The sequence below is a fragment of the Rhinopithecus bieti genome, unplaced genomic scaffold (assembly GCF_001698545.2).
Source record: "Rhinopithecus bieti isolate Rb0 unplaced genomic scaffold, ASM169854v2 scaffold_35322, whole genome shotgun sequence".
NCBI classification, from domain to species: domain Eukaryota; kingdom Metazoa; phylum Chordata; class Mammalia; order Primates; family Cercopithecidae; genus Rhinopithecus; species Rhinopithecus bieti.
Window position 1 is genome coordinate 890,196 of NW_016815256.1, and position 22,737 is coordinate 912,932.

The following is a 22,737-nucleotide window of genomic DNA, read 5'->3' on the forward strand; positions in this document are numbered from 1 at the left end:
CTCGTGGAGGCTCATGCCCCCTTGCTCTGTTGTCTGTCCACTCATTGTGGCTTCCATGTTGGGCCTTCTTTCCCAGTGTCCCAGCTCTGTCTTCACTCTTTTATTGCTCTTGTTCCTTCACACTGTGACTGAGGCCTGATGCATGCCGCAGTCAACTGTCACCCCTGTGGGTCAGAGGGACAGAGGTTGGATAGGCTGTGTCTGACAGTGGATTGCTGCCTTTGCCAGGCACCCACTCCTAATTGCCAGCGTGGGCGGGGCAGTGGGGCCGAATGGTCAGCTTTTCTCAGGAGGGCTCTGCTGGCAGCAGGCCTGGGAGGAACATGAGCCTGCCCCCCAGTCACCATGTGACATCTTGCTCACATTGTCGCCCCTGCTCAAGACAGGCTTAGTGGTTCTCCGGTGACCTGCCATCTACAGGCTCTGCCAGAGAGCCTGCCTTCTGGCCACTCTCTGCCCCTACTGTCATCACCGCAGATTCTACTCCCGCCATTCCCACGTGGCCCCACCTGAGTGTCTGCAGAGCTTGCAGCTGGATGTCATCTCTGTCATCACAACTCTTCATGCTTTGGCTCTCCCTTGGGTCACTTGTCACTGTCTTCCCTGTGGCATGGCAGGTGTTTTCTTTCCCTTACTGTACTCTCTTTTCTGGGGCACTCTGGCTCCTCTTCATCTTTATTTGCCCCAAAGTGCCTGTGTAGGGCGGGCACATAGGCAGCTGCTGATGAGTAAAAATGCTGTTTCTGAGTTGTTGCTGGGTGCCTCTGTTCATGCTAAGAATGGTTGGCAGGTGGTGCTGCTGAGCCAGCCAAGGAAACAGAAGTCGGACAAGTCCCAGACCCTCAACTGTGCTGATCTGGACTTCACTGAGGAAGCTTTCCTTTGCTGTCTTATCTGGAGTTAGGGGCTCTTAACTGGAGGGAGGTGGGAGAGGGTGTCCAATGAACTTCCTAAGGTTGATGCAGAATTTGGGGTATATGTGCACTTTTTATGGAGAGGGTGTCTGATTGTCAGACGTACTTGATTCTAAAGAAGTTTAGGAATTACTCGTTTAAAACATGATTCCACGTCTAACTCTCACTTGGCACAACAATTTCTATTTTATTTCTCTGTTTCTGAAAGTTTGCCTCTTTTACTCTGCATTATTGAGAACAGGATTTTTAGAGTTGTGCTGACTTTGTAGGGTTGTTTAGATATTTTTCTATCATGTGCTGTATCTTCATATTATTTGTTGAAATAAAACAGTCCTCAAGTGAGTCTCTGAATCTGCAATTATAGCCTTGCTTCTAGGGTTCATTGTCCTGTCCTTGAATATAGATTTCATTAAATGACTTTAGCTGAGTTGCAACCATTATACTGTCAGATTTCTGTCCCAGGGAGACTGCCCATGATAAATGAACCAGTACATAAGCATGTTAGGTTGTGATGAGTAATTGTAGAGAAGAAGATAGTAAGAGATGGCAAGAGTCTTGTCCTGGTGTCCTGGCCTTTTCTTTAGTTCAAGGAGTCGCTTCTTTTATATATGCAGGGAGGAGAAGAGGCTCTCTGAAAGATGACACCTGAGCAGAGGCCTGGAGGAAGTAAGAGACTGAGCCCCAAAGATGTCCGAGGGCAGCACCCTAAGGACAGGGAGCTTATCCCAAGCCTGAGGAGCCTGTGAGGCCAGCACTTCCAGCATTCCGGGGCTCTATCAGCACAGAAGCCGCAAGGCTTCCTAATGAAATCCTCTGAGTAGAACCCACTTTTAAGCTTCAGAGCCACACCCCAAATGTACTGTGTTCTTTCCCATTCCTCCCTCTGCATATGCTGTTCTCTCTACCTAGAATGCCCTTCCTGGTCTGCTCATCTCAGGATTACCTTCATCTTCTAGGACCCAGGCATGGGGGTGGTTTTGGTGAAGCCCTGGCAGTGTGAGTAAACCTGTCCATCTTTTCTCACACACAGCTGTGTGAGTCATGAATCTTCAGGTCTTATTATGTTGAAGCTTTTGGCTTACACATCTGAGTTCTCCCATTATATCATGAGTACCTTGAATGCTTGTCTTGTTCATCTTTGTCTCATTCTACATCTCTGGTGCCGCTACATAATAAATAGAAGTTGAATGAATGAATGAGGCTGCCTATATGATTATTTTTGTTTCTTTGCTTTCTTATGGCCTAACACTCAAATCATGATTTCTCAGGCATCTCTAATCCTAATTAGTGTAGTTATTAGTAATGTCAACCATAATAAATAATTGAGGTATATTTTAATCACCTTAAAATGCCTTGAAATCCTTTGGCATTACTTTAGTACTTTATATGCTTTTAAAAAATATCGTCTTTATCAATGTTTAAGTAGTTTCTCTGAGTGTCTTAACATTTTTCCCTCTTTTCTTTAGCTTTGATCTGATTGACTTCTTTATGCTTTGGAACAAAATTCTAGACAGCCACTTGTTGCAGACTATTCTACTTTTCTGATTTCAAAGAAAGGGAACAGGTTGTTCTCTATAAAGGCCTCTTGGGGCCAAAGGACATGGTAAGAGTAAATTTCCAGGGGAAAAGTACATTGCTCCTTGTCTTAGTCTACTCAACAGACTTCCAAACATGTGTGGCGATTCTAACTCAGGTTTGGGCTTTTCTTTAAAAGGTATCTTGACTAAAAGATTTGTGTGAATGTGATGCCAGGGGAGTACTCCTTACTTATAAAACCCAAAAAACTGGGGGAAAAAAATACATACAATGACTATACATGCAAAAGCAGAAAACTTAGTTTTCTTTTAAAGAAAGTATATTTATAAATCAAAATATGTCCTAGCATTAAATGATGTTTTAATAAATGATTCCAGAGTTGGAAAATCCCAATTTATTTGAAAGTAGCTGAAGTTTCCAGGCATGGAGACTTCTGTCTCCATGAACAGGGTATTAGTACTCCAGAATTCACCTCAGTGGTGCAGTAGCTTTGAAAATCTTGGGCCACACACTGTGGCTTACACCTGTAATCTCAGCACTTTGGGAAGCTGAGGCAGGAGGATCACTTGAGGTTGGGAGTTTGAGACCAGCCTGCCTGGCCAAATGGTGAAACCCTGTCTCTACTAAAAGTATAAATATTAGCTCTGTATGGGGGTGCACAGCTGTAGTCTCAGCCACTTGGGAGGCTGAGGCAGGAGAATCACTTGAACCCAGGAGGCAGAGGTTGCAACAAGCCAAGATTGTGCCATTGCACTCCAGTTTGGGAACAGAGCAAGAGTCTGTCTCAAAAAAACAAATAAAATCTTATGACCTCTTTGGCATGTACTTTAGAGAGGAAATCTTACCCAAGCCAGAAAGTCTTACTCTAAGACATTTTTTTTTATTGTGTAAGCATATAAAATTCTAGTAATTCTGGGGCTAATCCTGTGATAGGGAGAATTCAAGGAAAGGTGGTGGTGACCCAGTGCTGCCCTTTTCTCCTTAGGTGATGCATCCAAAGAAGACATTGACACTGCTATGAAATTAGGAGCTGGTTACCCCATGGGCCCATTTGAACTTCTAGATTATGTCGGACTAGATACTACAAAGTTCATCATAGATGGTAGGAATTGGAATTTTTTGTTGTCTTTATTGAGTTGAGGTAGTTTTTCTGAGCTATAAATTATAATGCCTTTTAAAAACAAGTTAGCAGGGGTCTTAATTAAGACCTTCCAAAATCCTGCCTTACCAGGTTGAGGATTCATGAACAGATGGCAGGAGAAGGAAGAATGTGACTGTCTAGTATCTCTTTAACAGGGTAACCTTGAAGACAAAATATAGCACAAACAGGTCTTGTGTGACCTTCACCCAGTTTCCCCCAATGGTTATATAGCCATAGTACAATATTAAATCCCAGGAAATTGACATTGGTACAATGTGTTATTTTATCACATAAATTGATTTGTGTAACCTCCATTGCAAGCAAGATACACATCCATTTTAAAAAAATATATCCATTGTAATGTAATAGCTCTGAAGACGGTAAAAATAAAAATAATAATTAAAACTGGACTACTGAAGTTGAATGTAGCTATCTGTTCCCAAGTTTCACAGAATGCTAGTTGAAGAATTAAATTTTGAATTTTATGTGGATGCAAAATACCAATGGCAGGAATGCAGATTTTTTAACATGTATTCTGAAAGTTAACTGTGCCAGTGACAGTTAACTAACAGAAGCAAATTAATGGCTTCTGTCAGTGTACTTGGGCCTTTGGCCTTAGTGATTTCTGAGAAGACACTGGATAAGCAGGAGGGCCATAGCAGGGCCAGGCTTCAGGCAGCACAGGTGGGTGGCAGTGCAGCAGCTTTGGGGCTGATGTGACTGCACCAGCACAGCCTTCCTCGGTGCCTCTGCAGTGGTGGCCGGAGGGGCACCATGCCTGGGGGGCTTTCCCACAGCAGAGGCAGGCCTCCAGACTTGCCCTTGGGAATGCCAAGGTGTAAAAATAAACCCAGCACTTCATCCTGAGTTCTGTTCCCTCCTCTCAATAGGGTGGCATGAAACAGATGTGAAGAACCCATTATATCAGCCCAGCCCATGCTTGAATAAGCTGGTAGCAGAGAACAAGTCCGGCAAGAAGACTGGAGAAGGATTTTACAAATACAAATGATGTGCAGCTTCTCCGGCTCTGAGAAGAACCCCTGAGAGCACTTTCCAGCCAGTGCCCCGAGTGCCTGTGGGAATGCTCTTTGGTCTGACATTCTCTCACACAGCACAGTCTAATCAATGTGCATTTTGATTGTAAGCTATCTGAAGTGATTATTACACCAGTTACAGCAGTAATAGTTTCTCCATTAAGAACTAATTCCCTTTTTCAGTCTATTCACTTCTGTGTATTTTCTAAACAGCTTTCTACCCTTGGTGCCTTGGAGCAAACTTTTTTTTTGTACCTTGTCATTTTTATGAAGAATTGCCTGGATTCGTTCTCTCATCAAGGGAAAAGTACTTCCTCCAAGAGTGCGAGTTCACCATGCCCACTGTTGCTGCATGCGAGAGTCACAAGCCACTGGCACGCACGTTGTATGTCTGTGAAGCACTGCAGCGAGCAGCACCTGGATCTTGCCTTTATAAGAACATTTTGCTGCCTGCAGCTTTGAGTCTTGCCCTACATTCTGGGCACGACATAAGATGTGTCTTTATTCAGTTCATCGTGAAGATGCTGCTGCTGGATGGGTCGGCATATCTGTGTGCATGGTTTGCAGGAGGTCAGTTTTCATGGTCAGTCAGTTCCACAGATCTGAATGATTACTGTCTGTCTGTGTCTTTTTTCCATGAGAAATCGCGGTTGCAAATTGCCTATAAATTGACTCTACTAAAATACAGTGTTTTCGTCTGAAAATTTGAATTGAAAAAGAAATGTATAATATAAAATTGTAATACACTCAAATGTTTATAAAAGTAAAAAGTTGATAATTTAGCAGAAGCTATTTCCCCTCTTCTTTGGCCTGCTGTTAATTTTTAAAGTGGGAGTGATGGGGAGGAGGAGTGGCAGGGGAAGGCGTTTTGTGAAACCTGCCTGTGGCCATCGCTTTCAGATTTCTTACCAGGAAAGCAGTAATAGGGGCACAGAGAACAATTTTTAAGAAACATCTGTTTCTTCTTTGCCAACAAAGTGAAATAGTGTAACGTAAGCTTCTTTTAATCATTGGCTTGAGAAAATGTCTTCCAAGATAGAATTTTGGAGTTGGAAAGACATCAGAAATCCTGAGGTCCAGTAGCCTCATTAGCAGAAAGCTTAAGGGATGTGTCCAAAGTCACTAGATATTTTGTCACAGAGCCTAGATTAGGACTAGGTTTTGATAAAATTAAGTACAAAATAGCCCATTTGAAAATCTCAGATCCAAACTTTCAGACAGGACTTTCCCTAAAATGGACATCCTTGTTTGGTATCCTGGGTTATATAGGTCTAATAGTCGAGAGATTTTTTTTTCTTCATTTTATGGCTGATAAAAGGGAGCTTATTAATTTTTAAAAATTTGAATCTAAGCATAGTGGGAAAAAAATACATCGGTGCATTTTTACCACACATAGAACCTGGGTAGGACACTTTTAGGTTATTCTTATAAAACGCTGCCTAACGAACAAAAGGAAGCACCTGTGAGGCCACCCGCATTTCCATCGCTAAAGGTTACCCTTGTGGTCTGACAGCTCCCTGCTTTCTCTCAGGCTGGCTTTTGACCTTTGACATGAGCCCTGGACCTAAGTGGAGGCTTCACTTCCTTACCCTCTCACCAGAGTCCCCATAGGATGCAGGCCCTTGTCCTGGAAATGGCAGCATTCATTCTTGACCACTGAATTCCAGGAAAGATGTAACTCAACAATGTGACTGTCAGCCTGCCAGGATGAGACGGTAGGGGCTGCAGCAGTCTTTCTGGCTGGCGTTTTAAAATACTTTAAGCCTACCAAATAGTCAAAAGGCCTAGTCTCTCAATATCCTTTTATTGTTTTCAAAAAATATTTTCTATGCTGCACCATGTTTGGAACCAGGAAGGGATTTTGAACATCCTTCCCTTAGACATAGGAGGTGAGGGAGTAGCTTTTTCTTTCCCAAGTCCACATCTCTGCGTTCTCAGGTGAATGAAGCTGCTTGCCATGGAGAGATCTTGGGGCCAGGGAGAGGGAAGGTCATGTCAGTCAGGTTCTCTGCTTCCAAATACAGGCCCGCTGCTGCTGTTTGCTCAGTCTGTGGTTAAGAACTGAGCCTCAGTGAGAGCCCCAGGTGCCTTGCATCATCCTCCACTGTGTTTTGGCAGCATTTGTTCAAGAGGGAGCGTGGGTCCTGGCAGTGCTGCTGGGCCTGGTGTCACTGCTCATGGTTCTCATCTCCCCAAACTTGCCTCCTAAACGTCATGAATCTTTTATGACACTTGAAAGTAAAGACCAAGTTTTAGGTCAAGAGGATCCTTTTTTTTTTTTTTTTCCCCCCCGAGATGGAGTCTCGCTCTGTCACCCAGGCTGGAGTGCAATGGCGCAATCTTGGCTCACTGCAAACTCCACCTGCCAGGTTCAAGCAGTTCTCCTGCCTCAGCCTCCCAAGTAGCTGGGACTACAGGTGTGTGCCACCATGCCTGGCTAATTTTTTATAGTTTTAGTAAAGACGGGGTTTCACCATGCTGGCCAGGTTGGTCTCGAACTCCTGACCTCGTGATTTTCCCGCCTCAGCCTCCCAAAGTGCTGGGATTACAGGCATGAGCCACCGTACCTGGCCACTTTTTTTCCTCTCTCCTATGCTTCCTCTTAGTGATATTTTAATTTATTTGTTTTTTGAGATGGAGGCTCACTGTTGCCTAGGTTGAAGTAGAGTGGCGCAATCTCGGCTCACTGCAACCTCCGCCTCCCAGGTTCAAGTGATTCTCCTGCCTCAGCCTCCTGAGTAGCTGGGATTACAGGCACACATCACCACACCCGGCTAATTTTTGCATTTTTAGTAGAGATGGGGTTTTACCATGTTGGTCAGGCTGATCTCGAACTCCTGACCTCGTGACTCACCCACCTCAGCCTCCTAAAGCGCTGGGATTACAGGTGTGCACCGCCACGCCTGGCCAGTGATATTTTTATTTACCTATAATACAAGTGAAAGTTTGAGATTAAAAAGAACCAGGCAACTTATGAGATGACTTGCTGAAAAAGATGGTGATCCTCTGATAGCCATCACCTAGACTTCAATTCTGTTTAGTAAAATGGAGTTCTCCGAAGGATCGTTTTAATGCTAAGATACCTTTCTAAAATAAAAATCATGGCCCTCTCATGTTCTTAAGATTCACTGTTAATAGTAGTTTTCTGGGGAAGTGGTTAACTTTTTCTGACATCAATTGTAAAATGTGTTTCCTCTTTGGGAACTGTTGAATGATGCAGCGTGGGGGTAAGGTGGAACCACGTCTTGGAACTGGGGAACTACCATGTACAAATCCAGTGTTAGAAGATGACTCTCGGCCGGGTGCGGTGGCTCATGCCTGTAATCCCAGCACTTTGGGAGGCTGAGGCGGGCAGATCATGAGGTCAGGAGTTTGATACCAGCCTGGCCAACAGTGAAACCCTTTCTCTACTAAAAACACAAAAAATTAGCCGGGCGTCGTGGCGGGCACCTGTAATCCCAGCTACTTGGAAGGCTGAGGCAGGAGAATTGCTTGAACCCAGGAGGCGGAGGTTGCAGTGAGCCGAGATGGCGCCATGGGACTCCAGCCTGGACAACAGAGCAAGACTCTGTCTCAAAAATAAAAAAAGAAAAAAAAAAAAAAGAAAATGACTCTCCACTGGGTTCTGTTAAGGGTAGGTGTTTTGACTAACACATCAGCTTTCAGAAACTCATTTGAGATTCAACTAGTCATCATTGGAGAGGGTACAGCCACTGTTAGTCACTATGTTATACAACAACATACACTAATTATGCTTTCTCTTGGTGAGTTGTATGGCTCACATATTTGAAACAAGCTTTTGTGTCGTCCCACCTTGATTTTAATCCCTTTAACATTTCAACCTAAGTAACTCATTAAGTCTACCAAAAGTATAAGGTGTGGCTATAATTTTATGAGACTAATTTTCTTGTAAACAGGCATTGATGCCACATAAATAGTAATCTGAAAAAATGCTTTGAACAATGAAATCATGGCTGAGCTTTCAGTACTATACTTTGAAAGAATCCATTTGGCTGTGTAAATTCTATTTTTTAAAGTGGTCTCACTGTTTCATCATCACAGTTTTAATGTCTATTTTAGCATTTTTTTCCTTGCTACTATTTGACATGGCATAACACACTTTAACTCCTGAAAGACAGAGAACCCTGTCATTGATACTGATGTTATTCAATGTTTTAGTGTAATCACCAACTGTAGCTGCTGCAGGATTAACCAACACAACTAATTGACAGCATGGGCTTTTCAATTAAACCAACTTGGGTTCTAGTTCTCAGTTCCACTGTCTTTCCCTGTGTAACCTAGAGAAGCTATTTGTTTTCTGGATATATCGGAAGAATGGGCATAAGGATGGAACCTATGCCATAGGGTTGCTGGGGACTGAGCGAAGTAGGTTTCAGGTGTTGAGCACACTGCCTGTCATCTATAGGCCAGTTGTGAAGGAAGCCCCCAGTAACCTGTGTTCATCGGGTTACAGATGACAGCCCTGAACATGTGACAGCAGCGGGGAATAGGCTGAAGATTCAGAACAGGACTGAGTGTTGGAAAAGTGAGTCTCAGAAATTAAGCGGTTGGGCTACCTGGCAAAAAAACCAGTGCTGGGGCTCTGCACTCCACCCCACAGCTCCTCTGGAAGGTCTTCCCGCGCTTTCAGAGAGGTGCTGGTTGGGGCTAGTCAGAAAGGGGTTGTTGTCACTCAGGTAGGCTACATGTTATGTGTGAGCAATAGACTAGATGATTTAAGACCCCAAACAACAAGTGTGTAGGAGAGAAGTTCCCAAGATTCTCCTAACACGCGGTAATTAGAGAAGTGGTGGCATATGAACAAGAGCAGAATGATGCTTCATTCTATCGTTATGTAGTTTTATGTATTTATTTTTATTTATTTTGTTGAGACAGAGTCTTGTTCTGTCACCCAGGCTGGAGTACAGTGGCATGATCTTGGCTCACTGCAACCTCTGCCTCCCAGGTTCAAGCCATTCTCCTGCCTCAGCCTCCCTAGTAGCTGGGATTACAGGCACCCACCACGACACCTAGCTAATTTTTAAATTTTTAGTAGAGACAGGGTTTCATCATGTTGGCCAGGCTGGTCTCGAACTCCTGACCTCAAGTGATCCACCTGCCTCGACCTCCCAAAGTGCTAGGATTGTAGTGGCCAGTAGTTTTAAATGACATTAGGTGACTCCTAAAGATTTCTTCAGAACACAATTGTGGGAGTCCCTACTAGGTCTATTATTTAGCCAAGGGAGCAATAGGATGGGCCCTTGGGTTGAAACATTCATCATCAAGGAGGGGAGAGGATACCATAGCTAACTTAAACAGTTTGTCAAGCTGGGTGGGGTGCGGCACACCTGTAATACCAACTTCTTGGGAGACTGAGGTGGAGGATTGTGTGAGCCCAGGAGATTGAGTCCAGCCTGGGCAACATAGCGAGACCCCATCTCTTAAAATAGTCTGTTGAGGTAGAATCCCTTTGGATGACAGAGTGGCAATGGAGCCCTTCATGATGTCAGTAAACCACCGAGACATCTCAGCCTCACTTCTATAGATGCAGTTACTGGAATATTCTACCAGAAAATGTAGTCTGTTCTCAGGCAAGTGGGTATTAGAAGAGAAAACCTCCTGGAGTAAGAACTCTGCCCTTGCTACCTGCTCTTGAACAGCCACTTCACCATTTCACTCAGACTGCAGGTGTAGAAGACAGGAAATTGAGATGCCTCCAAAACTAGTAGGGAGGGAGGATGGCATTTTTGAAACTGAATTTCCTGCTTGAGGCAGTTTGAATGGTTCCCAACTGCCTCATTCTGTGTGGAGGTTTTGGTATATGCTGCTGGGAAGGTAGTTTTCTGGAGCTCTTTAGCCTCAATATTCAAGTTGTAGGGAAGGGTGGGAGTGGAAAGCAAGCTATCCTTCTACCACACCAATTTGTAGTAGGACCAAGGGGGCTGAAATGGAAAAGCTCTGTCCAGCCTCAAAGTCTACGTAGCTAGGCAGAGACTTTAGCTTGGACGTGTGCGCGCGCACACACACACACACACAGCAGAGTGAACAGTGCACACTGATTGCTTAGAACCAGATACCCTTTCTGCACTCAGTCTCGTGCTGGCTTCTGCCGCTAGCTGGTACAATGTTATCACAAATCACAGGACTCATGTAAGGGTATTAATACTTTTATCTTGATTTTTTTTCTGTTGTCCTCCCCTTCTTAAGTCTTGTGTGTGCATGTGTGCGCGCGCACACACCTTTATTAAATGCATGCCTTTATTAAAATAATTAATCCCAAATGCCGAGAGAGAATAGCACCTCTCATCTCATTCACATGATTTGCAGTTTACAGTGCCTGCCCCTTCCCAATTAACCATGGCCTCCTTGAGACTCTGCACCTCCTTCACATCCTCATCCCTGCCAGCTAAAGATCTCATCACCCAGTCTGAGAGATGCTGTTCTAAGGAGCAAAGGCTTGGGGAAGAACAGAGACAATCTAAACAAATCTGAGTATAAAAGTTGCAGTGGCCACGATATTGTCTTGCGTTCAGATTGAAAGCCGGGTGGTTTTCGTAAGGGCTGCCTGGATGGGTTTGCACTCTCTAGGACCAGGCGCTGAGGAAAGATCAGACCCAGCTAATTGGAACATGAGAAGCAAAGCAGGCACAGCCTATACCAGATGCCAGCATGTGGCGAGCAGATGAGATTGCTCACAAAGCACCTCTGAGCTTTGGTGAGCCCTGCAGTGAGCATTGCACAGTCCTGGCTTTGTGCAGCGCTGAGGGCTGTCTCCAGAGCTGAGCATGGAGGGCAGGCGAGACTCAAAAGCCATTGTTGCTGTCCTCCAGTTGAGCAGTGGGAGTCTGAACTAACTTTGAAAGGACCTGTAATGACAACCAGGCCAACTTGTGGGCTCTGTTTTACTGTGGTTGCCTCATACATCTTCCTGTTGGGGAAAAAAAAAAAATCACTATGGTGTAGAATATAATTCAGTGATTCTACTGATTTCAGATTCCAAGGGAAGTTTTAGATGGAGAAGAGAAAATGACTAGTATACAAATTCCACTGTAATTACAGAGAAAACCGTTAAAATGATGTATGATGACCTCTATTTGTATGCAGTATTGTCATTCCATCTGGCAAATACATTTTCTACCAATTTCTCCCACTTATTTAGTGGGGATCAAAAATTTAATAATTTAGCTGGTAACATCCCAAGCTATTATATATTAAGAAAAATATTTATATGAACATATCAGTGTAGATGACCCAATAAAATCCAAACTCTGCCCCTTTTGTACAAGTACTTCCATGATCCTGACTCCAAAACAGAGTGCTTAGTCCTGTTACCAACTGCTTCCCTAGGCAGAAATATGCTCACATGTTCCGTGGCTACAAGGCAGTACATAAACGAGATACTTTTTGCACTGGACGAAACATGTTTTCTAACACATTATAAAACAATTCAAGGGGAAATTAATTTACTAGTCACTTCCTGTCAGGCTTCTCTCTCCTTTACCTCTCACATACCCTGGCAGAGGTCTGTGACACCTTAGCCCGTGAGGAAGTGTGCCCAGAGGGGTTTAGTGTGCTGTTCCCAACAGTGGGATGAGTAGATTTTGTCCAGCTCTGTGGACTCTAAACCAGGACTTTCTCCGCTGGGCCACCTCCTTCCTAGTATAACCTGTTTTAAGTCCAAATTATCATCCAGGGAAAAGAACCCTTGCAATTGTAACAAATACAGACAGTAGGCATTTGTTATATGCCTACAGTAGACAGACAATACAAAACATTTTTCTGGCATCCAGTTATTTGAGCATAGCCCATTAGAAAGTGCTCAGTAGAAATGTACTGAATGAAGGCAACTGTTATTTAATGCCAGTTTACTGTTGATGAACAATGTTATAAACAACATTAGCACTGTTTCTTCAATAAAGGCAAATAGAGTTTCACTTGTCTCAAGTTTTACTATAAATTATTAACATGTATGTAGTTTACTTTGATTCATGCTCATAATTTTTATTTTAAATAGTTGCTGTTGGTACACCCTGCTTAGAGGTGAGTCACCTTGGTACACTCTCCCTGAGTCATGCCTGGCTGCAGAATAAAGATAAAAGTTTTCCCAGAAAAAAGTTGAAGAAATTTAGAAAAGCCACTTCCAGAATGATATCCGCCAAATAATTGCCAAGAAAACCAATCTTATTTTTTCCAATACGTAAGTATAAATGGTGTATAGAATGACATCCTTCTATTAGTATTAAGATACTTAATTGCCATCAATTTTTATAGTTTCTATTAAAAAGCAGTCCACATTTTCTTGTGTATCTTTAGAGGTTAGGTTTCACATGGCAGCTCTTAAAGTTCTCATCTTCCATGTCTGGAAGATCACATTCTGTGGCAGAAGTGGTAAATGTGATTTTTCAACAACTACTACATCATGTGGATGTTAGGTGCCTCTTTTCTGTCAGAACTGTGTATTACTCACTCATAACTCTTCTACTTTAAAAGCACAGCCACACAGACATCTTGTTATTGTTCATAGGCCCTTTATTAGAGTTTCCATATTGTTGCAGCTGTAGACCAAACTAGAGGAAAAATGTATTGTATAATACTTAAGACAACTGTAGTCATGAAACAGTTCAAAGTCACCTTCCAGCTAAACAGGTAGTTGCCAGCAGCCCTAGCAACCAAACTAGAACCAGAAGGAAAACACCCCTTCATACAGACCCGCATGCCAGCTGTGACCTCAGAGAAGGCTAAGCTCCCAGAAAGAAGGCTGACCTAGCCTCTTCTTGGCACACAGTTCAGCTCTGAGTTCGCTGCAGGGAAGGAGGCCAAATCCCTTCAAGATCAAACAGAAGAAGTGGCCAGAGGAGTGTCCCTCTCCCCACAGACACCCGCTTTGATCCCTATCTCTAGGGGGACTATTGACTCTCCCCCAGAACTGCTGCCTACAGAAAGCAGGATTTGGGCAGAATGATCCCAGAATGAGCTCTGTGCAGTGACATCAAAGTTATTTGGGAAAAATTATTCTGGAAGAAATACAGGAAACTAGGAGGGGACCAAGTTTGTGGAAAGAACTGGCTGAGGGTCCAAGCAACCCATTTCTTTCAACTTCACTAATTTTTTGTGAAGTTGAAAGACATGGATTATTAGATTCCATAGCAGGATATACACACCTGAGACTTGGGGCTTGGCCTCTGCATTTTTTGAGAGGAGAAGGAACCGAGGGAGAGAAGAGTTGAGTGGGCTTTGGCCAAGCCTCAAGTCTCAGGTATAGATCCAGCTATGCCTGTTGCCCTGATGAACAGACTTTTATTATTAATTGCTTTCTTTCTACATCCAGAAGAGCTCATCAATGTGTTGGCATAATGCTCCACTGTTACCTCCCTTACCATTTTGTTGGATGTTACCTCCCTTACCATTTTGTTGGATTTTCTAGTTAACTCTCAAAAAGATCATGGTGGCAGCTTTAGACTGTTTTTAACTAGTTGGTTCATGCATGCTAAAAAAAACTCAGAGATAATTTTCAAATGAAGTTCTGGCCAGGGCTGAATATGAAACCTTTATAACAAGTAGGCCCCCTAAACATAACTTTTTTTTTTCCCCTGGTTCAAGTTTAGGACTAAATGAAGAAGAATTGAAAAGGTTCCAGAGGATAGTAATGAAAATGATTAAAGGACTGATGATGAAAGGTTCAAGGAATTGGGATTACTTAGCCTGGAGAAGAGAAATTTGAGGGGTGATTTAATGGCAATCTTCAAGTACAGTATGAGGATGGTTATTGTAAGTATGGTAGCCAGCTGTTCCCCAGCTGCACTGAAGGTTCCAAAGGGGAAATCGAGCTAGAATTTCAGCAGAGAGGTTTAAGTTGGACCAGTGATAGTGGTTCTTAAAGTAGCTCAAGGGATAGAAAACCATTGTGGAAGAACATGACATATTCACTTTTAAACTTAAAATACAGTTTTTCCTCATCAGATACCAACTTGTAACATGTACTAGTAAGGTAAAAATTACAAAATACAACTCAGGACTTAGAAAATGTTGACTGGGAAGATGGGTGGGGGTGTTGACATACCTTCACCACTGGGACCCCACGATGTGGAAGCCCAGTTTGAACACCAGTGAGCTCTGAAGAGAGGCAGTACCTGTGGACTTTCAATGAGCACCACAACCAGATGGTGGGAGCCCATGATCTGTGCTCAGGAAAGGACTCACTCCCATCTGACAACCTCTTTTCTTCCTTTGACCCTGTTTCATACCTACACCTGGAAAAGGAGGGAGGCCCAAGCCATACAAGTACTTTTGAGGACTGCATGTCTAGGAGACAGGGCAAGGTGCCCCTATACAGCCAGTGCTGGCCTGTCCCTGGAGAAGGCTGCACCAGTAGCACCCCTCTCACACAAACTGCTCCTCTCTACAAACCAGCTCTGCCCTGGCCTGTGGATTTAGTTCATTACCAATTTTAGGTTATCAGGAACTTCACTCTTAATAAAATGACACTTTTTAAAAATGTTTTATTACAAAGCTTCTTTTAAAAAATGCTCAGCACGTTAACTCAAACTGGAATGACAAACATTAGGATGACAGTTTTGGGCAAAGGCTGTGCCTTGCTATTTTAAAAAACGGTACATCAATGCTCATTTTAACAACTGGCATAAAATCCCACTAATTGGCTAATAAAAACAGATACAAATACAGAACACTTAAAGTAATAACAATTCAAGTGCTGGGCTTTTTACAACAAGGGGTGATAAGGAAAGAAATGAAAATTCACTGCAAACCAGTCTGCTGAATGCATCTGTTAAGGTTTACTGTTTAAAAAAAAAGAAGAAAACCGAAGAAAAAATAAACTGAAATAGGGCTGCCAATTGCTACCAACAGAGTGGATTTGGCTATTACATTTATTTAGCTCTATTGAACACCTTACAAGGGCAGAGAAGCCACTATGTGTCACAGGCAATTCACAGAGAAGCCACTTACCAGAGAAGCTGTCTCAGAAAAGAAGGCTTCTTTTATTTCATTATTTCAAACTTTTCCAGAACTTTGAATTTCATTTAAAAGCTCATAGCTAGCAAAATATACAAGAAAATTAAAACTAAAAAGTGTAAATTAAAAAAATTCAAGTTTAAAAAAGCAAACAAAAAAACTGATCCTTTTGCACTGTTAAATAAAAGCTTTAGGAGAAAAGAAGAGAAAGAAAAATGAAGACAGAAACAAAGAGGGAACTCTTCCACGAACTCCTCCACTGGGGTGCTGATGGATGTGCTGGTTGCTGGCTCCAGTTGCGCATGGCAGGCAAATGCAGCCAAGTTACTGTCCTTGCCGAAAGGTTACAGGTTTGGATGCAAGATGCTCTGGGAAGTGCACACAGAGATGAGGGAGAAAAGCTGCTCAGCTGCCCCACAGCCTGCTAGCATTCTCACGTGCTTTAACATTTCCTTTTAAAAAAACTTTATATGCTTTATTTTGGAACTTGGCCCTTGCAGTAGACGAAAGAGGAGTTGGCAGTGATTGTCTTTATGGATCAGGGTCTCTAGCAGTGACCTCAGGGTAAAATTGATGTCAGTGTTCCTTTGGGGTCAACTGGGCAGGCCGTGGAGACAGTCTGGATTTTCAACAAGCTTCCATCTCCAGAAGAGGTCCTGGGGTCGCTGCCTTGGCTTTGCACGTTGGGAATGAGCTTCGTTTTCCACCTCAAGAAGGAACAAATGAAATGCTATTAATATGAATTTGCCGTAGGCCTTAAGATTATAACCTCTATTCCATACCATATATGTCTTATAACTTCTGCATTTAATTAATCCATTTTGCTGATCTGGGGATGGCTAAAATGAATTGCCCTATGCAGTCAAAAATCCTGAGAGTACACTACAGAGTTAATATAGTGACATTTTTACTTTGGTTCCATGTATATGTATGCACAGAGTTATGATGTGAAATGTAGCTAATACTCTGGGTCATGGTAAAAAGAACAGAAAAAAGTTTGAAAAACACAAGTAGGAAACAGCCAAACAAGAATAGGGAAGACAGGCAACAGCCAGATCAGGGAAAGACGTGTCATGCTGCAATGTTTGGTGTTTTTAGTCCACTGTGGGAAGCCATTCTATGATTCTACATAGGACAGACATATTCACATTACCCAATGCACTGCCAGCTCCCGTGACGCTGTGTGCTCTGTCCGCTCATATTCACAGTCCAGAGGATACAAACCTCTCCCTTTTTCCTTAAGATCTTACAATTTTCAAGATTTTTTTTTCCTTCCTAACATCTAGGATCTTTAATGTTAACCTCGGAAAGGACACTCAGCAAATATGTTAAAGTAATGTTGCCAGATATTGGTGATAATGATTTTCAAAAAAGAGAACTCCCACATCCCCAAAACTTTAATGATGTGAGATTTTTTAAAAACTGATTAATAGTAAAATGTAACAGTGTAACAAGATGAGACAGAGACAAAAGGAAAGTAAAAGCATGGCAAAGTTCCGTTCCTTCGCTCCAGAGAGCACGTGCTTCCGCTGCTTTGAACTTGGGGAGGCTGCTTTCCCTTGGTGGCAGCGATGCTGGAAGCACCTTCTCAACCTGGGTCCCTCGACAGCCTCAAATGAATCCCAACACTTTGTGCTTGTGATTGTGCTATCCAGGTTACAAGCAGGAGTTTCCTTTTAGAAACTCAGTCTAAATAATGGTGGATTATCGTACACTTTGTCATTTCAATGGAAACAGAAAGTAAAAGAGAAATAAAAGGAAGCTTTGACATAGTTTAATAATGAATACAAAAGTCTAGATGGCAAGTTACAGTCCATGAAGTACTTTCCACGGAAGGATGGTGATCTATGGAATGGGAACTGTGAGAACACCTGCCCCTCAGGCTGTTGGAAAGAGAAGTTTGGCTCCTATATTTAAAGTGCTCACAAAGTGCACAGAGCAGAGCAAGCCCTGCAAGTAGGTTAGCTAGTAGTATTATTCCAATTATGCCCAATGCAGCCCCTAAAAATGATTGGGACTACAAAGAAGCTATTTGTATACCTGGCTAGCTACTGAAAAAGCAAAAACCAACCAACCAATAAAAAACAAAATAGGAGGAAATCACCCACAGAATGATTTCAACTGAGGAAGTACTTCAATGACAATTTCAATTCCTATCCTCCTGGAAAATCAACCATTCCCTGTTTAACAGAAAAACACTACTGCGTTGTGATACTTTAACTGAACAGAGGTATGGATCCCTCACGCAGGAAGATCAAAGAGCTATGAAGGACCCTGCCTTTCTTGGAGAAAGAAACAGGGCTCTAGCAGAGCCTGGGGTGGGAGAGAGGGCACCCACAGATTCCGATTTACATTATAATTTTGCATCACAGATTTTCAAAGGTTTGGTCCAGGTTGCTCTTCCTGGGAAGGTTTTCCTCTCAGTCTGATGTGAAAACATTTAGTTTCCTGATGAGGCCTGGCCTTGCAGTCCTAGGCTAGCACCTGAGACAAGCACTGGGGCTCAGAATAGACTGGCCATTGGCAGCCAGCAACGCCTGAGGGAGACAACCTGCCCTTCTGTTGGGCCATCCCTCCATTGCCTGACATAGCAAACCCCGAAGTACTGAGGTACAGACAACTTCCATGGCCCTGCTGTGGCCCCATTCTCAAGCAGGGCTAACACCTCCAACCTAGAGCACCTGCACTTCCGGCTCCACCAGAGTCTTCCTGTCCCTTCACTGCCTTACCTAAGGGTGACTTCTCCTTTCTTCTTAAGCTGAGTACAAGTGATAATACAGTAGTTAACACAAACATGGGTGCCCAGAGATGGCCATTAACTAAAAGATAGTATGTCACTTACCCAGAAAGAGTCTACATCTCCTAATAAAGTCATCTCTTTCCACAGTCTCACATTTTCCCACCTGTTATTTCCTTATTTCATGGGGTCACCTTGAAAATTCTCCTGGAAGGCTGGCTTCAGAGAGCCTCTGTACAGTTGCTTACCAAAAAGCAACCAATCCCTTCCAGGGACTAATGCTTAAAAAAAAAAAAAGCAAATAAATTCCTTCACTATGAAATGAAGCAGTTTGTCCCTGGTGGCTCTTTTAAAATACAGGGACGTCAAGGGAGACCAAGTCTTACCTCCGAGTGGGAGAAACGGGGGCCTTGCAGTGCTGCTTTACAGATATAAAACAGGTCCAGTCCAGATTCTTTTCAAGAAACCACAGGCATGAGGTTCCAGAGGCTGGAGCATTCCCACATCTAAGACTTCACTAGGGGGCTGTGGCTGAAGCTGGGCCAGGCCAAGCAAGCTCTGGCACAGCCCAACCCACCAGTGAAGTCTGCGCAATCAAAGCCAGCAATTACTGCTCTCCGGCTGCGGCTGGGCTTCAAAGTAAGTGAGGCAAGGCCCATCTTACATATGTTCAGACTTGGGCTCCCTCCACCAGGAGTCACCACGCATTTGTACTGGGGATGCAAAGGCGGCACGAGATCCCACCCCACCCCATATAATAGAACCCCTTGCTCTCCTGGACCAAATTCCAATCTTGACAAAATATCCCATCAACCAAAGGGAACCAGGAACCCAAATGGGCAGAGTTCCTTACTAAAAGCCCAAGCAATAAAGATGAATCTAAAGATTTCAAGAGTGGGCCTGTTCTGGGAGATCAACAGCACCAATCATGGGTCAACAGGACTTTACAGACCCTGACTCAGGAGTGAAGAAAGGGAAAGCGGGAAATTCCTTCTCTCTAAGCTCAAACAAATGTAAAATCCTACCAAAAGCAGAGCGCTTGGCCAGCTCATGTCCTGTGGGTTCCTTCGCAGGCTGTCCTCTGGAAGGGAGGGCCAAGGAGACAAGCCTATGGGTGAGCTCTGAGGTGGCGGAGTGGAGGGTCAGGAGCAGGCAAGGGCCAGCCCTGTCACGGTGCCACTCAGGGCTCACTGGCCAGTCAGTTCAAGCTGTCCAGGCCAAGGCAAGGGCAGCAAAGCTGGTGTCTAGGAACAAAATGCACCCCCGCCCCATCATGTAATATCACTTCCTTGTTCAGAATTGGTGAGGTTACTAAAAAAGTGAGTTGGAATAAAAGATCCTTCCTTTGTCGTCCTCTTCCTTTTACGCCACTCTCAATTCCTACTAACAAGAGGCAGGAGCCTTAAGCGATGTGCAGTTTGAGGGGAGAACATTAGAGACTGGTTTTATGAGAGGTGAACAGATTCACAGTTTTAACTGCAAAAACTGCATTCCAGCAGCACACCACACACCTCATGCCTACTGTCTCCATTTTTACGCCTTGGGAAAACTGACAAAAGCCTGCGATTTGAAGGTGTGAACTCCTCTGCTGCACAATGTCATGTGTGCATGAAGGAAGAGAGGTACAGACTTCTAGAGCAGGAAGCAAGCATGGCAGAGCTAGTCTACTCCTGTTGTTTTAGCAGAGACTGAGGAAAATGATCATAAAATGACTGGCCCATGGTGACCCCTAGAGAGTCCCAGTGCTGGGCTGTTCCCTAGGCCTCCTGGCACCACAAAAGTGACAGTCTCATTGACTCGAAGGTGGTCTTGTCTATAAGAAGCTGGTGAGGGGAAGGAACAAAACACTGTCCATTGGGCACTGATTTGCCAGGGACTGGGACATGGACTTTAGAATTTCACATAATCATCATTACAGTTTCAATCTTCCCACCCACTTATAGATAAGGATACTGAGGCTGCATGAGGTTCAGTAACTTGCCAAAAAGGTCACGCAACTAATAGGCAGCAGGATGAGCTTCTGAACTCTCAACACGTGCTCTCTCCACCATACCTTGGAACTAAATTATCATTCACTTTCTTCTCTCCTTCCTACCTTCCATCATTCTGTCTGTCCGTCCCTAGGCAACAACCCCTGTATCCTGGTGGAGGCAGTCCACATCTGTAACAGTGCCCCCCAGGATATCACGCTCTATTTGAAGAAGCATGATAAAGAGAATCAAACACATAAGTTAACTCTGAAATTTAAGTCCCTAAGACTGGAAATATAACCTACAAAAGCCAGCTTCAGCTTCTTGACAGTAAACATTACCCAACATTTGAGAAAAAAAGAAAAATGAAAATATGTGGTTAGGAAGGTTAACACTGAGTTTTGTTTCTGCAGCTGAGTGACTCCTTAGTCCCAGCATTCAAGACTAGTTAGTTAGTCCTCTAACCACAAAGCTCTAAAACAAAAAGGATTCCCAGAAGCTGGAGGTAGGAGGAAAGGGGTCACTGGCCACTCCTGGATTCATGTTCTACCAAGACAAGGTTGAGTGACCTGTGCGGCTTCCTCCGCTGTGGCTATTCAGAGTGAACTACCATCGGCTCAACCAGACTTTGGCAATGTCAAGATGACTTTGAGACAAGTCTGTGACTGTTAATGAATTACTCCAGGGGAATTCTTCTGTAGCTACTGGTTTCTCTTCCTGATCAGCCTAGCCTTCTGTGTCTGTCTCCTCTGTGAGGACGTGTGTCCTATTTGTAGGCTGGACCTCCTGGTGCAGGTCATGACCGCTAGATCCTTCCTATCACAGGAAACATGGGAGAAATTGTCTTGAGCAAGTTTTGAAGGAGAGAGCCTCAAAAGCCCACTGCAGTTCTGTCAGCTGAAGGGCTTCCAGAGGACAATAACTAGCTAGGTAGACCTTCCCCATCTACTCACCTCCAAACGCTATCCAACCCACATTTCTCTCACACTAAAGATGCCAAGTTCACCTTCCTCAAATGAGGTGACAGGATCAGGGCACACTTTTGTCTTCCCCCGCCCCCCCCAACCAAGCCCTTCCACAGTTATGACAGTGTTTGTGTGTGCACCTGTGAATCTGGTTAAGCACAGGGAGGTGATAACTTGTGTGGGTTAGAGTGTGGGCTCTGATGACAGACAGTCCTGGGTTGGGTTTGGATCCTGGGTCCATTGGTTACCACCTGGAAATCTCGGGCATGCACTCTGAATGCACCAAACATGTTTCCTCATCTGTAAAGTGAAGATAAGAAGCTGCTCTACCTCATCAGGTGCGCTGCGGGATGTGGGAAATGTATGTGCAGAGCTGGGTGAGTGTGGGGCAGGCGCCCTGAAGCAGCGTAGTGAGTGCAGTAAACAGCAGAGGATGGAGAACTTGGGCTCAGAGCTGACAGTAATTCACTCTGTGGACGCAGCGCTGCTGCTCACCAGCTGCGTGGCCCTGGACAAGTGATGTTTTCTCATCCTTCAGACAGGACTGAAATCTGTCCCCTCCACAATGGGGCTGTTACAGAATGAGAGGAGGCAACACATGCAGAGGCATCTGTTAAAGCCTCCGGAATGTGGCAGGTGGTCCATACAGGTTGGGACCATTTCTGCTGTTCCAACTTCACGCAACACATTTGGGGCAGCAAGCAAGATTCATACTATTACAGAACTTCTGGTAGAAAATTAAGACCAACAGAGTATTCTGCAAATTAATTAAAATATCTGTTATGAAACGGAATGTTTCGAAAAGCTGATGCTAGATGAGAAAAGTAATCCCAATAGAAAAAAAAGTTAGATTCACAAAACAATATCTAGGCATTTAGAAAATTTAGTTCAGAGACAGATGTAAACCTTAAGCCTAAAAGTGAGCAGTTTAATTTTTAATGCTTTTAATTTTTCTCTCATTCTGTCAAAAAAGAATAGTTACTTTGCTAAAGGTCACGGACAGCTATGAGCAGCAGGATTCCCCACTCATATGGCTTTCAGTAACATGGCAGCTTCATTTATGAAGAACACTGCTGAGGAAAAACACGTTAAAATGATCTCAAGGTATCACAGTAATGTCATGAAATTTATGTGCAAAAATAGCACATTTTAGCCTTTCTTAAAAGAGCCCTACCCTCTATACCCCAACTCAGACTCCATTTACTTTTAATTTATATATTATTCAATTAAGCTTCATTTTTCTGGTTCCTAAATCCACACAAATCCTAAGAAACATATTATTGTGGGCAGAGGGTATAGTCCCAAACAGCAAAGGAAGCCACAAAATAATTATTAAAAAGCAGTTTCGTAAAATTCCACATTATTTGGGGTCATTTAGAATAGTATTATATAAACCACCATACTCCTTGTAGCATATATAATATCCACTGTAAAATAATGGCATGACGTATTTGTATTCAAATCAATTT

General features: G+C 43.5%; 2 protein-coding genes across 3 annotated transcripts in view; one reads left to right on the forward strand and one right to left on the reverse strand.

Moving 5' to 3' along the window:
• The window catches only part of HADH (hydroxyacyl-CoA dehydrogenase), a 45,606-nt gene extending 40,198 nt beyond the window's left edge, over positions 1-5,408 (forward strand). Inside the window, exons 7-8 of the mRNA XM_017853072.1 lie at positions 3,436-3,552; positions 4,482-5,408. Of these exons, the coding sequence (XP_017708561.1) occupies positions 3,436-3,552; positions 4,482-4,600 (236 nt within the window). The 3' untranslated portion in view covers positions 4,601-5,408. The remainder of the gene's footprint in view (positions 1-3,435; positions 3,553-4,481) is intronic.
• A 9,696-nt stretch (positions 5,409-15,104) lies between these two features.
• Positions 15,105-22,737, reverse strand: part of LEF1 (lymphoid enhancer binding factor 1) — a 126,420-nt gene continuing 118,787 nt past the window's right edge. For both annotated transcript variants that reach the window (XM_017853074.1, XM_017853073.1), the window contains one exon: positions 15,105-16,303. In XM_017853074.1, the coding sequence (XP_017708563.1) occupies positions 16,224-16,303 (80 nt within the window). In that variant the 3' untranslated portion in view covers positions 15,105-16,223. The remainder of the gene's footprint in view (positions 16,304-22,737) is intronic.